The 18,455-nt window shown below is 37.2% G+C and overlaps 1 protein-coding gene across 6 annotated transcripts in view; it reads right to left on the reverse strand.

Moving 5' to 3' along the window:
- IPO11 (importin 11) overlaps window positions 1–18,455 on the reverse strand; it is a 127,129-nt gene that overhangs the window by 35,019 nt on the left and 73,655 nt on the right. For 5 of the 6 annotated variants that reach the window (XM_023751546.1, XM_023751532.1, XM_006081417.3 and 2 more), the window contains 4 exons: window positions 13,257–13,336; window positions 12,766–12,846; window positions 2,179–2,274; window positions 881–994 (listed from right to left, as the gene is read on the reverse strand). In XM_023751546.1, coding sequence (XP_023607314.1) covers window positions 881–994; window positions 2,179–2,274; window positions 12,766–12,846; window positions 13,257–13,336 — 371 coding nt within the window. The remainder of the gene's footprint in view (window positions 1–880; window positions 995–2,178; window positions 2,275–12,765; window positions 12,847–13,256; window positions 13,337–18,455) is intronic. The other variant, XM_023751540.1, reaches the window with a different exon arrangement.

Here is an 18,455-nt window from a genome sequence, read left to right on the forward strand (position 1 = left end):
GGCGTGCAGGAGGCAGCCAATCAATGATTCTCTCTCATCATGGATGTTTCTATCTCTCTCTCTTCCCTTCCTCTCTGAAATCAATAAAGAAATATTTTTTTTAAAAAAATCCTAGAAGAAACTATAGGCAGCAAAATCTCAGACGTCTCTCATAGAAATATGTTTACCTATACATATCCTAGGGCAAAGGAAACTAAGGAGAAAATAAACAAATGGGACTATATCAAAATAAAAAGCCTCTGCACAGCAAAAGAAACCATCAACAAAATGAAAAGAAAGCCCACTGCATGGGAGAACATACTTGCCAATGATACATCTGATAGAGGTTTAATATCCAAGGTATATAAGAAACTCACACAAAAGGAAGACAAACAATCCAATTAAAAAGTGGGCAAAGGACCTAAATAGACACTTCTCTAAAGTGGACATACAAATGGCCAACAGACATATTTAAAAATGCTCAAAGTCACTAACAATCATCAGAGAAATGCAACTTAATACAGTATTTTTTTAATAAGCCTTGGGGGAAAGATCATTTCCCACAATAATGATAATGAAAACTCACTGCATTGCATTTAAAACAAGTTAAAGAAATGAAACAAAAACTGCATATGATTATATGTATCCCTGTTTCATTTAATGTACTCCTATCACTAAGAATAAAATTGCCCATTTTGAACAGAAAATATAAGTTTCAACTGCCATTCACAGATTCTTTTTTCTTCTCCCAAATTATAGGTACAATGTTAGTTATTAAAGATTTAAAATATAAAAGTCTGAATACAATAAGACTTTTACAGAATCATTATTTCACCAAATTATTTCCAATCTTTATCTAGATAAAGACTTCCTTCAATTTTAAAAAAAACCTGATTCTTACCTCCTGATTACATTTATGTGCCATCACAGTAAGAAGTGAAGAAAAGAAACTCGTGTTTTGTAGCAGGACTCGACCCATAACTCCGAGATATGTTGACATCACTACAGGATACCTCTGTACAATTAAAAAAGTACATGTAAAATTGTATTAAGCAATTATAAATAATCAAAGACATTAAAAATCAACAGGGACATGAAATAACAATATTCTCCTTCATGTTGCTTCTTTAGAATGAACTGTTAATATTACCTGAATCTAACTTACAAAATGAATATGCCACACAAGGTAATATATATGTACTACATATATACTTATAGAATATATGTGTGTATATATATAATAAAGAGAGAAGAACAGAGAAAGGATATTAACCAATGGCATCTACACTAATAAAAGAGAAACATGCAAATTAACCATCACTCAGTCACTCTGCCACTCTGCTACACCCACCAGCCAATCAGAGCGACTATGCAAATTAACCCAACAAAGATGGCGGTTAATTTGCATACGCAAGCACGGAGCGAAGACTGCAGACAACTGAAGATGGTGGCGGCCACGGAGCTGGAGCGAGCAAGAGGTTTGGGTTGCTCCCGGCAACGGAGGAAGCCAAGCTTCCCGTGGGCCCTGGACTCAGCTCAAAGAGTGGCTGGGGGCCTGGGTCGTCAGGGGCAACCCAGGTTTCCAGCCCGCACTGGGCTCCGCTCAAGGAGGAGCTGGGGGCCTGGGCTCCACTCAAGGAGTGGCTGGGGTCCTGGGTCGCCAGGGGTGACCCAGGCTTCCCAGCCAGCCCTGGCCTCTGCTCGAGGAGCTGGAAAAAAAAAAAAAGGAGGGGCTGGGAGCAGCCGGAGCAGAGAAGCCAAGCCTCGCTGCTGCGGCCGGACCAAAGGCCTGGGTCCCGGGTGCCGGAGGAAAACTGGTGCCGGCAGCCAGGGGAAGGAAGGCCTATTGCGCGAATCTTCGTGCAACGGGCCACTAGTATTTATATATTTATATATTTATATTATTTTAAATGTTCTTAACATACATAGTTAAATGGATCAATTTAAGAGCTGGACTTAGAACATATGAGTGAGAGATGAGATAGCAAAGGAAATCTACCCTTCCCTATGTGGAAAAATAACAAAGCTGTATGAATATCTGAAATTTACTTAATTTACTTCAAAATAATCAAATATTTTTAAAAGCTTTCCTTTTACTTAAGACAATGAAGATATAATTTTTCAATGAAGAGGGAAAATAATTAAAACTAAAACTCTCAGGGTCCAGTACTGTCCTTAGAAGCTTAATAAAAATCTTACCTCCCCTTCTATAATACCTCTGAAAACACAGGGTAGAATCGGTTGAAACATTTGCGAGCCTAATACTGGGTTCACTTTAAGGGCATTTTCCACAACCTAAAAATCATAAAGACACATTGGTTGCAGGCAATAATGAAAGCTACAGGTAAAGAAAACAATGTATTAAATATCACACCAAATCCAAGATACAAATGAGTACATGAGGTAGGTAATTGATATTCTGGCTCTAGACACACTGTTACAAAATAATTCATTAAAAATGCAATTTGACATAAAATGTGTAATATCTAGACACAGCTATACACCTTACATAGAATTATAATTAATCACACTCCAATACCATTGATATCATGTTGTTAATGTAATTCTTATCTTTGCATTTTAAACAAAAAACCATTACAAAACATTAAAATAGAGGCAGCAAAAGGCATTTCCAAAGTATTGGTTTTTCATAGTGAAAAGGAAAATTAGTAACAACTGTACACAATGCCCAAAAAGAAATCTACCTTTAAATTTATCAATAAATTGGACAGAAAAAGGCATGTTGTATATATACTACCTATTAAGTGAGAGATGATATTATTTCATTTATAATGTGATCACGTATATTACTAAGCATGAGCACTGATTGTTACAAGTAAAAATTATAAAAATTACTCTTATATGATTAAGATGGGTTCTGTCCATAACAAAGGTAGCAGAAAATTCAGAGTGGGGTGTGATTTTGTTTGCTTACTTTTGTTTTATTTTTATTTATTTTTAAAACGTTTTTATTGGTTTTTAGAGAGAGAGGAAATGAGAGAAAGAAACATCAATGTGACAGAGAAAACAATTGGTTGCCTCCCACACCCACCCTGCCTGACCAGGGATGGAACCAAAACCTGGCATGTGCCCTGACCAGGAATGGAACCAGTGACCTTTCGGTGCATAGGATGACACTCCAACCAACTGACCAACCAGGGCTGTTTTACTGTTTAGGGAATAAGACAGGCAGTGGTCAGGAAGCATCAGTGAGGAAGAAAACCAGACACCATTTGAGAGGCTTGTGGGCAAGCACCAGTCTCAAGGCAGAGCCAGGTTTCCCTTTAAACTTCAAGCAACGTTTCTCAAGACTGACGACTGGCATTCTAAGTGGGACAGTGTTTACTGTGCAGGACTATTCCATGCATTGAGGGGCCTTTAGTATCTTCAGTCTGGACTCATCATGTACCAATAACATGCTCCGAACACAAGGACAATCAAATACACCTCCATGCATTTCAAAACGTTTTAAAGATAAGCACAAAGTACCCAGGAATGACAATGTTTTCTTTTCTTTTTCTTCTTTTTTTTTAATCCTTCGTAGGGATATATTTATTGATTTTTTTTTAATAAAGAGAGGAAGGGAAAGAGAAAGAGAAACTGAGAAACATCAATGTGAGAGAGAAACATTGATCAGTTGCCTCCCATACATGCCCTGACAGAGGATCAAACCTGCAGTCTACATATGTGCCCTGACCAGGAATCGAACCCAAAACCTGCATATTTGCCCTGACTGGAAATCGAACCTGCAACCTTTGGTGTACAGGACGACTTTCCAACCAAATGAGCCACCTGGCCAGGGTGACAGAGTTTTCTAATTTTGAGTAAGAAGTAAAGGGGGATGTCCAAAGACAAGATAAGCTTAAAAATATAAAAACTTTTTTACTATGGACTAAACACTATGCTATCTACTAAAAGACACAGAATAAAAGATATTACAGTTCCTGATTAAAAGCCACAGGAGATTCAGCACATAATTAAATATGATCTTCATAAGGCTTATTTTGTTTAAAAAAAATGGGAGTTGGAATAGAGATGAGGAAGGCATTTGGAATAAAGGTGGGGATGTAGATACGCTGGAGGACTGAGTCTCAGAGAATGATGTCACTAGACAATCTCCATTTTATCTATGAGTGGAAAGTAAGGCCATCTGATTGTCAGATACATATTTAACTTCATTTCCTCCTGAAACCCAACTAAAATTTTAAGAAAAGATAAACGGGAAAGGGGCACTTTTAAAAGGATAAAGAAAATGACAGATGAATACTGAAAGCTACAAAGAAGAAATTCAAAAGGCATTTAGAAGAGACTTCTTCGGGAAAATTAAAGTAATAAAATACCTGATGGGGTCAATATGTCTGAACATAGAGCAGAGACAAATGGTATAAAAAAAATTACACCAAAAACATCTGACTAGTTCCAAAGGATTACAAAAGTTTGTGTAGAAAAGAAATTTGATCATTATGACTTTTAAAATATAAATTCATTTAAATGTATCTATCATTTAATACAAGCAAGGTGTTGCTATACATATTCTTTACATATAAAGGTATAGTTACTATTGTGTAAAAGAACTACAATATTTCAAAACTAAATTGGAGTCTTTGTATTCAAAAAGTAGGAATCATAGCTAGGGAAGGTAAGATTGTTTCTGAAAAATTATGTAGGAAAATGCCATTATCAGACTTGGAGGCAGGGATTGTGTAATTGAATTAAGAGAAATTTCAGCAAGTAGAACTGATAAAAAATAGAAAACAAATTGAACAGTTGACTAAAGGTGAACAAGTCTGGGATTACTCCTAGTTTTCATGTTTGGTCAATGGATACAAATTATGGTGTTGTTAGTTATACTGAGGTTTGATTTTGGACATGCTGAACTTGAGATGCCTGTGGGAAATCCATATGGAATGGTCCTACATTATTGTCACACACATAACACTCTATAATCCATTTCCCAAGAAATATTTTGCAGTTGTGACTTAAAAGCCAGATTTCAAACTATTTCCATAATGAAGGTTCTTCTATAATGGTCAAACATTCTGACATAGTTTTCACTTCTAAACAAAATTTTGAAAAATGCATCTCTGACTTCAGTGGTAATATACAATTGTGTATATTATTTTAAGTGAAATACATGTGCACCAGACTGCCAAACAGCTCCAAAAAGGAAATGACACTAATTATAACTAATAATAAGTAGTTAAAAGTAAGGTAATTTCCAGATGTTAACAGAACTTAAATCACAGCTTACTCTTCTTGGTGGGGAATCTTATGTTCTCAGGGATTTTAACATGTTTGATGTGTTTTAATCCACTTAGTTTCCGTTTGTTTTAATGTTCAAACTGTCCATAATTAGCCAGTGGGAGCTCCTTCGAAGTTAATTCCCTGCCCTCGCCTGTTTGACTCAGTGGATATAGCGTCGGCCTGCGGACTGAAGGGTCCCAGGTTCAATTCCAGTCAAGGGCACATGCCCAGGTTGAGGGCTCCATCCCCAGTAGGGGGTGTGCAGGAGGCAGTCGATCAATGATTCTCTCTCATCATTGATGTTTCTCATCATTGATGTTTCTATCTCTCTCTCCCTCTCCCTTCCTCTCTGAAATCAATAAAAATATTTTTTATACAGTTAATTTCTGCATCCTTTTGACAAAATCCCACCTTCCCTTCCTTCTAGCACAAAGAGAGCTTCCCAGATTATCTTGTATATCCCTTGCCTGAGCTCTGGAGTTAACCAGTAGGACACAATATGTACAGAGCACAATCTAGGTTCTGGGGTACTTGCTGTCACTGGATTGATACTGCTTCTAGACAGTAAGTTTCTCATCTAGTTTCTCTTCCCAAAAAGCATATGCCATAACCTCACCAAATCCAAGATTACATCATTTTACATAACTTCTTTGATTTAATATTTCCATCTTCTAATATACTGAAGAGAGCCAGATTCTAATAACCTTATTTCTTTCTACCTACTATATATATATATATGTTTCAAAATAACAATACCAATGTTACTAATAACAATACTGATATCTATACTAATTAAAGGGTAATATGCTAATTAGACCAGACATCTTCCGGATGTCCTTCCGGACAATGCCATGGTGGCAGGGGCCAAGGCAGAGGCAGTTAGGGGCGATCAGGCCGGCAAGGGAGGGCAGTTGGGGGCGATCAGGTCGGCAAGGGTGGGCAGTTAGGGGTGATCAGGCCAGCAGGGGAGGGCGGTTAGGGGCGATGAGGCCGGCAGAGGAGCAGTTAGGGGCATCAGGCCGGCAGGCAGAGGCAGTTAGGGGTAATCAGGCAGGCAGCCAGGCGAGCGGTTAGGACCCAACGGTCCCGGACTGCGAGAGGGATGTCTGACTGCCGATTTCTGTGGGATCAGGCTTAAACCGGCAGTCGGACATCCCCCAAGAGGTTCCGGATTGGAGAGGGTGCAGGCCGGGCTGAGGGACCACCCCTCCCCCCCACCCCATGGACGAATTTCGTGCACCGGGCCTCTAGTGTAATTTATAATATCCTTGTTTCTGTTCTAATGTTGTATTCTACCAGTGACATACCTGTAAAGTACTATGTATTAAAGTTAGTTGAAATATTCTTCTCAGATGTCTCTACCACCAACATAATAATAGATTCAAATGTTTCATCTTGTTTTTTAACTTTAGGAACTGCTTTACTTTCATTATTTTAAATCATGTAGAATATCTACATGGCTCTAAAGCAAAAACACAAAACAGATATATATCCTAGGAGATCTAGCTCCCATTCTCTCTTCCTCTGCCACTTTTATTAGTTTGATTTATTTTTCCATTGTGTCTACGTGGCACTCTTTCAATACAAGGATTAGACAATAGTCTTTACTTATAGTCTCAAAAATCATTCTCAAACTGTCTACAGAGGTTGTCTTCATTCCTTTTTAAAGCTGTATTCTTCTGCATGGCAAAATAATCAATCATATATTACTATTTTTATAAGCATTTTGCTATTACAAATTGAACTTCTGCACTTTAATTTTAATCCAACCCTTTTCTGATGGATCATACCTGGAACAGACTGTATTTAAAATCTGTCAAGAATGCAAGCTTTTAGTTTGTGCCTTGCACTCAAACAATTCTATTGATTTAGGCTTACACTAAATTACAAGAAGTTAGATCATGAATCCTGAAGTCAGAATGCCTAGCTTTACATCACAGCTCCAATACTTACTAACTGTGTGACCCTGGGCAAGAGATTTACTGCTTTGTTACTTAATTTCTCATCTGTAAAAACTGGGAAAAGAACAGTACTGTCGTCATAGGTTTATGGGAGCATTACATGAACTCTATATCTCTATATTATGTGCTTAGAAATGTGCAGCATATAGTAAGTGCTAGTATTAGCTATTATTAATATAGAATAAATTATGCCAGAAAAATATTTGTGCCATCTTAAATAAACCATATCACAAAGAATGAAAGCAACTGGCTCATTACTGCTTGATTAGATCACAGGGGGGAAAAAACAGAATTTCTAAACTCAAAGTTGTATATACACATAGAAAAATTTCAAATTAAGAAATCTTAACAATTAAAATTTGAATATTTTTAGAATATAATTGTATTCATCTAGATAAGTTGTTCCAAGTCATAGAATACAATAAAGTCTATTTTTGCTCTTAACCACTTGCCCTAAAGTAGGCATACTTGTCTATCCAATTTTCATAACATTGTAATTTTCTGCTTCAAAGCACAAAGTTACTTTCATATACTGTCAGAAATTAGTATAACAGTGATGTTTAGTAAAAAATATATTTTAAATGTTATATAGCATACTATATTAAGAAGCAGTATCTGAGAGGTATTAAAAATGAAAATAATGAGCTAATATTAAAAACTATTATTATAGCTTTAATGAACTCTGAGAATAGGAAAATGCCAAAACTTTTAAGAGTACTCTCAGCTTTCATGTACAAGAATAAAAGCACCACTGTCCTAGAATATTCCTTATTTAAAAACTCATAAATACCTTATTAATGATAATTAATATATTCCTAGTATTTAACATCTATTTAATAAACAATAAAATACTGGTTTGAGATCAAATCAAATATACAGGTTTGACAATAGCAATGTTCATATAAAAATAGCCCTAAATCATGTTATCAAATTTTAATTAAAGTATTAACGACCTCCTATTGGCATAGTTACAGAGAAATTGGTTTAATCTATAACTTATGTTAAATGTTACAATTATTTTAATATATATGTATGAAAACTGATTTGTGCTGAGTCATTCAATAAAAAATATATTAAGTAAAACTGAGGGACAAATAATGACATTACCTTCCTTTTACTTAAAAGGAAAAAATAAGAAAGTCATTTTTTTCTGCTAAAATTACAAGAATAGTGTTGTACATTATGTAAATCTGGAATTTTCCATAAATAAAAAAATTTTAAATTGTGCTATTCTGAAAAACAAGAAAGAAATGCAATTAATTTTAAATAGCCAGGTAAGATATGTAGTTCTTGATAAAGAGTAAAGCTCCATCACTGTGTAAATCACCTACTTAACTTTTAAAAAGTTAACTAATGTATTCTTTATTTTAAATAAACATTTATTTAGAAGAAATGGTCAGAGAAATAGGCAGAATAACTTGTTTTGTCTTGTTTTGTTTTTCTTACAGCCAAAGATCTTGGCAACCAACCAATTTTGTGGCCTACAAGTGTATTAGTGTGTTTTACCCCAAAGGGAGATTACTGGTGTATATATAATTAGATAACTACATAATAGTATTAAATTAGATTGAAATAGCCAACACTTAGATTAGCTGATTACATGCTAGGCATTGTTAAATAACTCATGTAATCCTCACCTCAACCTAGGAAGTAGGTAAAGTTTTCATCCCCATTCTATAGATGGAAAGTGAGAAACACAGATTAACTTGCTCACCTCACAGAGCTTCGAAGTAGTAGAGCCAATACTCTAACCATACAGTTTTGTTGCAGTCCAGAGTGTAACCTGCCTCTAAGTATTTTACATGAATATAATTTTTTAAAAAATAGTAAGAAAGTAAATATTCTCCTTAGGACATATTCTAAAAACTTGACTCATTTGTCAAATAAGTTTCACAATGTCCATTCCATGTGACTTAAAACAAATTGTCTTTCAATAATTACTTTACTACTAATAACATTGCAGAAAAGCAGGAGAAAAAAAATTTTCAATTCAAATTTAAACATAAGAAGCAACCTCTTTCCTCCATCACTTAAAATTTAACTCAGAGGATTTCAGATATTTCAGTTACAGATTATAAAAAATCACATAGTAAAAACCCTTACATAATAACTAATAGAATTTAAGCCCAGAATGTACTCAAGAACTATAGAAGTAGCAAAACTGGGTGTGCAAACCAAGGCACAGGTCAAGGAGAGAATAACATTCCAAATGCACTGTCAGCATACTTTACACAGCACTTCTACCCGATGTCATGATAATCACCCGGCAATCTGTAACATGAGAATTATGGATTCCCAGGCTTCCAAATCACTTACATTGTATGCATTCAGAGAAAACAGAACATATATTTACTAAGTTTATGATCACAGAAAAGCTTATAGGCTAGCAGAGGATAAAAACTTTAAAAATACACACACTGAATAATCTATAAAGATAAAATCTTAATGACATAGCAATTTTCTCTCAAATTTCTGTCACTCCCACATTGCCAATCAGTTTTCCCTCAAATAGTTAGAATTAAGTCCCAAGTGTCAGTTACTTGCTATCTCTTGTACTTCCAGAGAAAAAATTATCACTAAGGCAAAAGATTAAGTTAAGATTGTGCTAGACTGATGAAGTTCCTCACTATAATTATATATTGCCAACACATCGTTTGGGTAAGAGCATAAATTCACAAAAAACTTCAGTAAACAAGTCAATGATAATGTTGTAAATGTTATAATATTTAACAGAAAATCACAATGTTATTTGTAAGCTTTGGAGCTAGAATACTTTGAAATTAGTATGGGTGAAGATTGATACACCTGGGTCTCAACAAGCCAGACAGAGACTCCTGTAATTACCCCTTTGAAGCCCACATGCTCCCTGGTAACAGTGGCATGTGCAGATTCTCAGCCTTTATCCTTTACTCTAAAAAAGAAACTGAAGAACCTATAAACTAAAATCAGAGCTCTGCCATACAGTTTCACTCTATTTGCCCTCTTTTAGTTTTAAGTTTCTATTATGATTTAAAATATGACAGGAAGCCCTAACCGGTTTGGCTCAGTGGATAGAGCGTCAGCCTGCGGACGATTCCGGTCAAGGGCATGTACCTTGGTTGCGGGAACATCCCCAGTAGGGAGTGTGCAGGAGGCAGCTGATTACTGTTTCTCTCTCATCAATGTTTCTAACTCTCTATCCCTCTCCCTTCCTCTCTGTAAAAATTCAATAAAAAATATATATTTTAAAAAAAACAAAGAAAAAATATGACAGGAAAACTCAGAGTGCTAAAGAGTGTAATGTTTGGTAAACAAACTTTGGGGGGAGGGAGGGTCAGAATCAACTAAAGAACTTTTTATCTCAATTCTTTTAAAAAACCTTTCAACATTATAATTATCTTAAAGCCTTAATGCCTAAGACATTAATATAACTGAATCATGCTTAAAAATCAACTGAAACATCAGTAAGATATAATTCATTTAAGAATGAACACTGAGATGAATACTTGCCCCCCACCCCGAAATAAATGCAGAAGTACTGTTCTAGTCATTCTGCAGTGTACCTCTGTCTCATACTGACAGGCATCAGGCAGTTCTGACAACCTTGTCTCTTTGGACTGAAGACACCAAGGTCACATGCCAGTTACCTATACTCTTCACCTACCAGTATAACCACAGCTTCAATTACTGCCATCCTTGCCAACTCAGAAAACAAATTCTTGCTTCTTTTCCAAAGTAATCCTTCCATATACCCTCTGGATTTGAAATCCCAATCCCTTGTATCATTTGGAGCCATTTTCTCTTCTACTGAGCCACTGTTATCTACAAAAACCTACTCAGATCAGGTTCTCCTTACTACCTCTCTATACATAAAAGTCATCGATTTACTTTTTAATACTACATACTTGTTATAGATTAAAATCTGCACATAGAAAGGTATGTTGAAGTCCTAATCCCAGATACCTATGAATGTGACCTTATTTGAATACAGGATCTTTACAGATGTGATTAAGATAAAGTTAATCCCCTATGATTGGTGCCCTTAAAAGAAGAAATAACAGAAATATGAGGAAAATGTCATGTGACAACGGAGGCATTGTGATGCATGTACAAGCCAAGGGAGCCAAAGACTTCCAGCAACCAACAGAAGCTAAGAGAAAGGCATGGAACAGACTGTCCTCTGCAGTCTACAGAGAGAGAGATGGATAGAGAGAGAATGGCCCTGACCACATATTGACTTCTAGTTTCCAGAAGTCTGTGAGAGAGATAACCACTATAATTATTATAAACTAGAGGCCCGGTGCACAAAAATTTGTGCACTGGGGGTGGGGGGGGGGGGGAAGAGAAGGGGTCCCTCAGCCCGGCCTGTGCCTCTCGCAGTCTGGGACCCCTCGGGGGATGTCCACCTGCTGGCTTAGGCACGCTACCCGGGGGATCGGGCCTAAGCTGGCAGTCAGACATCCCTCTGGCAGCCTGGGAGCCCTCGGGGGATGTCCACTTGCTGGCGGGAAGCAGGCCTAAGCTGCAGTCGGACATCCTTAGCGCTGCTGAAGCGGGAGAGGCTCCCGCTATGCTGGCAGCCGTCAGCCTGGTTTTTGGGTGAGCAGAGCTCCCCCTGTGGGACCGCACTGATCACCAGGGGGCATCTCCTGCACTGAGTGTCTGCCCCCTGGTGGTCAGTGTGTGTCATAGTGACCAGTCATTCCCAGTTGTTCTGCTGTTAGGGTCAATTTGCATATTACCCTTTTATTATATAGGATAGGATATATAAAGATAATATATATCTTTAACCTGTAAAGATATAATGCATAAAGACTAACTCAAAGCTTATTTGCTTGTTTTGGCTTTGTTTTTTAACTGAGGTATAACTGACATATATTAGTTTCAGGTGTACAACACAGTGATTTGACATTGGTTCTTAATTTTACACAATCCATACAAACTTGGTATTCTGATAGTCAACCCAAATTAAAAGTAACAATTTATAATGTGAAAAATTTTATCCAAAAGCCGGCTAACAAACTAGAGGGGTAAGAGTATCAAATATCACCAGCCTTTGGATAATTCATAAAAGTTTTTAAAGCCTTGCTATACAAAGGAAGGTCTCGGGATGAGGGGAATTTCTTAAAATTGTGGCATCTGGCCCTGACTGGTTTGGCTCAGTGGATAGAGCGTCGGCCTGCGGACTCTAGGGTCCCAGGTTCGATTTCGGCCAGGGGCATGTACCTTGGTTGCAGGCACATACCCAGTAGGGAGTGTGCAGGAGGCAGCTGATCGATGTTTCTCTCTCATCAATGTTTCTAACTCTCTATCCCTCTCCCTTCATCTCTGTAAAAAATCAATAAAATATATTTTTTAAAAAATGTGGCATCTGCATTTTAACAACATCCTAGGTGATCTGCACGCATGGTCAAATTTGAGACTTCTGGTCCTGAAGTATTAGACCAACTGAATACTGCTAAAAGATATTACTGTCTAGAATTACTCTTCTCCTTGCCAATCATCCAAACTCAAATAAAGATCCAATTTCACAAAATATAGATGGAAAACTTGTAACAATAATCTTATAAACTTGTATCAATAATTTTTAAAGTGACAATACCTTGAGCACTTGAACTTGACCTTCTGTAGTAATGTCACTTAGCAGCTCACAAAAGGACTGACACAGACCTGCTGCATATGTCTGAAATTCAATCAAAGGTCAAAATATACATACGAATGTATCTACAATACTAAAAAACACATAAAATTCAATTTGGGACTCATTATAATCTATTTGAGATTTATATACTAAAGTTACAATTACAACTCTTTAGGAAAGGTTAGAGAATAAAAGTATAACTTATTCCCTATGCTGATTTTTATAGCAATATGAGAATCTATTTATTCAAAGAGCATATTTTCTGGGTTTAAAAAACTAATTAATGGAACTGCATCTCATCTGCCCTGAAGTTTTCAATGCTTATAAAATTTCCCCCCCACTTCAAGTAATACAGATGAATCATTTAAATTTTGTAAAGGTACCTCCTCATTTCAAATGAGAAACAAAATCATAACTATATAAATGTTTACAATGTAAAAACTACAACATACCTGTAAAAATTCTGTTGATGATAAAAAGATATAACCGTTGATGATCTTAAAGCAGGTTCTGAGATTTTCTGAACTTTGTTCTGACAAAATAATAAATATTTTTTAAAGGACAAGCTAATTCATTGTTCAGTTAGTTTAAATAAAGTGATTTATGTAAAATTAAGTTACACTTCTTCACAAATCTTTTCTGAGTGCTATTCAGAACACTATTATATAGATAACTATCTAAAAACCGGCATCAACCTATAACTTAATGCTTTCTCATATATCTCCCACTAGTTAAATCAATTTAGAAAAGAATATGAAGTTCCTTTTTTTTCTTTCAGAAAAGAACTACATAACCAAATGACCCAATCTTTTAAATCAAACTATATTTCTAATGCTTGGATGGTAAACAACATGCAACAGAATCATTTTACCATCACATTTGGACATCTGCTTAAATGGGTTCACGTGATAAGAATTATGTTTCTCTACGTATGAAAAGAATTCCCATTATGCCCACCAAAATTATATTGTGCTTAAATATTCTCAATCCTTGGACTTTGTTGTTCTTTTCCCCTACGCATAAAAAATGTTCTTTAAAAACTAATTATCAGAATAGCATGGGCAAAGGATATTGTTTTTAGTTATTCCTTTTCAAAGTGCAAAGTAGAAAACTATTTTGTTAAAATTTAGTATGATCAAATGTTCATGTCTTATCACATACAATAATGACATAATAGAATACAGATTGTATGTATATAATTATACAGATCAAAAGGACTCCAAAATATTATCTATATCTAAAACCTGCCATTCTCTGTTGCTAGTATTTAGAAATTCTATTCACTTATGATAAGACAGACTAAAATATTTTATTTCTGGCAAAATACGGGCCTAAGGCCAGGCTTCTTAACTAACTCATATTCTAGCAATGTAAGAAGACATTCAGATAAGAATTTCCTATATATACTCTCACAAGAAAATGACAATCCTATTTCTAGCTCAAAACGTATTTTAAAGGCATTAGTTCACAAACTTTAGGATTTAACAGATTATTTAAAAGCTAGAGGCCCAGTGCACAAAAATTTGTGCACTCAGGGGGATCTCTCAGCCCGGCCTGTGCCCTCTCGCAGTCTGGGACCCCTCGGGAGATGTCCACCTGCTGACTTAGGCCCGCTCCCCAGGGGATCGGGCCTAAGCTGACAGTCAGACATCCCTCTGGCAGCCCAGGAGCCCTCGGGGGATGTCCACTTGCTGGCGGGAAGCAGGCCTAAGCTGCAGTCGGACATCCTTAGTGCTGCTGAGGAGGCGGGAGAGAATCCCACCACCACCGCTGTACTGGCAGCCATCAGCCTGGCTTGTGGCTGAGCAGAGCTCCCCCTGTGGGAGCGCACTGACCACCAGGGGGCATCTCCTGCATTGAGCGTCTGCCCCCTGGTGGTCAGTGTGTGTCATAGTGACCAGTCATTCCCAGTCGTTCTTCTGTTAGGGTCAATTTGCATATTACCCTTTTATTATATAGGATAGAGGCCTGGTGCATGGGTGGGGGCTGGCTGGTTTGCCCTGAAGGGTGTCCCGGATCAGGGTGGGGGTCCCACTAGGGTGCCTGGCTAGCCTGGGTGAGGGGCTGAGGGCTGTTTGCAGGCTGGTCAAGCCCCACAGAGGGGACCCTCACCCATGGGGGTGTGGCCAGCCTGGGTGAGGGGCTGAGGGCCGTTTTCAGGTTGGCCAAGCCTCTTCAGGGTGGGGGTCACGCTGGGGTGCCTGGCCAGCCTGGGTGAGGGGCTGATGGCCGTTTTCAGGCTGGCCACAGGCACGGGCTGGAAGCAGGTATCTGGGATTTATTTAACTTCTATAATTGAAACTTTGTAGCCTTGGTCCCGCTCGAAGCCTGGGTTGCCCCTGGCAACGCATGTTCCCAGCCCCTCCTTGAGCGGAGGCCACACTGGCTGGAAGCAGGTATCTGGGATTTATTTAACTTCTATAATTAAAACTTTGTAGCCTTGAGTGGAGCTCAGGGTGGCCAGGGCAGGCGGGAAGCTTGGTTTCCTCCATCGCCGGGGGCAACCTAAGCCTCCTGCTCACTCCAGCTCAGTGGCTGCCGCCATCTTTGTGACGGACTGGCGGAGTGAGGGTGTGACGGTTAATTTGCATATTACTCTTTTATTAGATAGGATAAGGAAGTTGAGGAGACAGGGAGTGACCAACTACTATGCTACTGAAAGACATAAAATGAAATAACAAAGGCTGTCATCTAAATATTTTTTTTGCTACAAAAGATAAAATCTCAGGATAAAAAGGTAGGGCTTTATTTCGAATAAAGTTATCCTTATGAAAAATTCACATGGTCTCTTTCTCCTCAAGGAGAACGTCTAGTCTAGTCTGGACTTGTTCACATTGTTTCAGAGACCAACACTATACAACAGACTTGGGCAACCCCTGAGAAGGATTCATATTTCAGTGTGAAGTTAGGATTGTTATATTCCAGGCATGTCAGAGAATATTATTTCTAAATCATTGCTACCTAAAATTTTATCAAGATCTATAATGAAGAAATATTTAAGACAGGATTCTTTTAAGCCATCTCTTAACAGATATTTTAAAAACTATTCTAGATCAAGCTTAGAAAGAAACAATCTTTCAATATCGCCAAAATAAGTATACCTTTTTCCTGGCATATTCCTATATAAACACTTGTTCCTGACAATATTAAACTATTCAGTTAGTATACCCAAAGTACTAAAGCAGGAATTAAAGATGCTTCATGAATAAGTCTTGAAGAATGAGGACTCTGAATGGAAAACCTTAAATAATTTTTACATTTTACATTTCATAAACAAACACCTTTTAACACTTGGATTGCAGGAAACGAGTTAAGTCGGCTCGCGTGAATTGCGCGTACTCCGCGGGAGCCGTCTTAACTCGGTTCATATAGATTTGCGGTGGAGTGCGGGAAACGTGTAAACTCGGGCCGATTGTAACTGCGTATTACCAAATATTTGTTTGTTTGCCGTTCACAAAGATACCTACCTGTGTATGCGAACCGTTTCATACCCATTGGGGTAATAGGTATCATAAAAATCCCTTGTAAGTAGAGAACACTTTATGGCGCTGGTCGAGTACAATACCGTTAGGGTACCAATGTATTGTTTTCTCATTTTATAACCGATATCCCTGGATATCTCACCATGCAAAGAGAATAGTTATTGAGAAATACTTCTTGTGTCCGGACGTCTTTAGTTTTGAGTTTTGTGAATATTATTACGTGTTTAAATATTTAAATATATTGTGATAAAGACATTCATATAGAATTTTTTAACCAAATAAAATAAAATCGTTCCGCAAAGTGTTCGCATAATAATTATGTTTTTATATCAGATATCTATCGGAGTACCGCTATTTTCAGTTAGTATTATTTTTATTTGCTTTAACCTAGAATGTCGCAGCATTCAGACTATAGTGATGATGAGTTTTGTGCAGACAAGTTGTCCAATTATTCTTGTGATAGCGATCTTGAAAATGCGAGTACAAGTGATGAAGATTCTAGTGATGATGAAGTAATGGTGCGTCCCAGGACATTGAGGCGACGAAGAATTTCGAGCTCCAGCTCTGACTCAGAGTCAGATATAGAAGGCGGGAGAGAAGAATGGTCGCATGTTGATAATCCACCGGTCTTAGAAGATTTTTTAGGGCATCAAGGATTAAACACAGATGCTGTTATAAATAATATAGAAGATGCCGTGAAATTATTTATCGGAGATGATTTTTTTGAATTTCTTGTAGAGGAGTCAAACAGGTATTATAATCAAAATAGGAATAATTTCAAACTTTCAAAAAAAAGCCTAAAGTGGAAAGATATAACCCCTCAAGAGATGAAGAAGTTTTTAGGGTTAATTGTTCTCATGGGACAGGTGCGCAAAGATAGAAGAGATGACTATTGGACCACGGAGCCATGGACGGAGACGCCATATTTTGGTAAAACGATGACGAGAGACAGGTTCCGACAGATATGGAAAGCTTGGCACTTCAATAATAATGCGGATATCGTAAATGAATCAGATAGACTTTGCAAAGTGAGACCAGTACTAGATTATTTTGTGCCTAAATTTATAAATATTTACAAACCTCATCAGCAATTATCACTAGATGAAGGGATCGTACCTTGGAGGGGAAGATTATTCTTTAGGGTATATAATGCTGGCAAGATCGTTAAATATGGAATATTGGTTCGTTTGTTGTGCGAAAGTGATACAGGATATATCTGTAACATGGAAATTTATTGCGGCGAAGGAAAGCGATTATTGGAAACGATACAAACAGTAGTGTCTCCATACACTGATTCGTGGTACCATATATATATGGACAATTATTATAATAGCGTCGCAAATTGTGAAGCACTTATGAAAAACAAATTCAGAATATGTGGAACAATCCGGAAAAATCGAGGTATACCTAAAGATTTTCAAACAATTTCTTTGAAAAAAGGTGAAACAAAATTTATAAGGAAAAATGATATATTGTTACAAGTGTGGCAATCAAAAAAGCCTGTATACCTGATTTCTTCGATTCATTCTGCGGAGATGGAAGAAAGTCAGAATATTGACAGAACATCAAAAAAGAAAATTGTCAAACCGAATGCACTCATTGACTACAAAAACATATGAAAGGTGTTGACCGGGCCGACCAATACCTTTCATATTATTCGATATTGCGGAGGACGGTCAAATGGACAAAAAGGTTGGCAATGTATATGATAAATTGCGCATTATTTAATTCTTATGCAGTTTACAAATCAGTGAGGCAAAGAAAAATGGGTTTTAAAATGTTTTTGAAACAAACAGCTATCCACTGGTTGACGGATGATATTCCAGAGGACATGGACATTGTTCCAGACCTTCAACCAGTACCGTCTACTTCTGGAATGCGGGCTAAACCACCTACATCTGATCCACCATGCAGGCTATCGATGGACATGAGAAAGCATACGTTACAGGCAATTGTCGGAAGTGGAAAAAAGAAAAACATTTTGAGAAGGTGTCGCGTATGTTCCGTTCATAAATTGCGCAGTGAGACACGCTACATGTGCAAATTTTGCAATATACCTCTACATAAAGGGGCGTGTTTTGAAAAATATCATACGCTAAAAAACTATTAATTTCTATTTGTTTTGATTTATTATGAAAATTTTATTTTAAACTTTAAAAATATGTGTAT

The sequence above is a fragment of the Myotis lucifugus genome, unplaced genomic scaffold (assembly GCF_000147115.1).
Source record: "Myotis lucifugus unplaced genomic scaffold, Myoluc2.0 scaffold_0, whole genome shotgun sequence".
NCBI lineage: Eukaryota > Metazoa > Chordata > Mammalia > Chiroptera > Vespertilionidae > Myotis > Myotis lucifugus.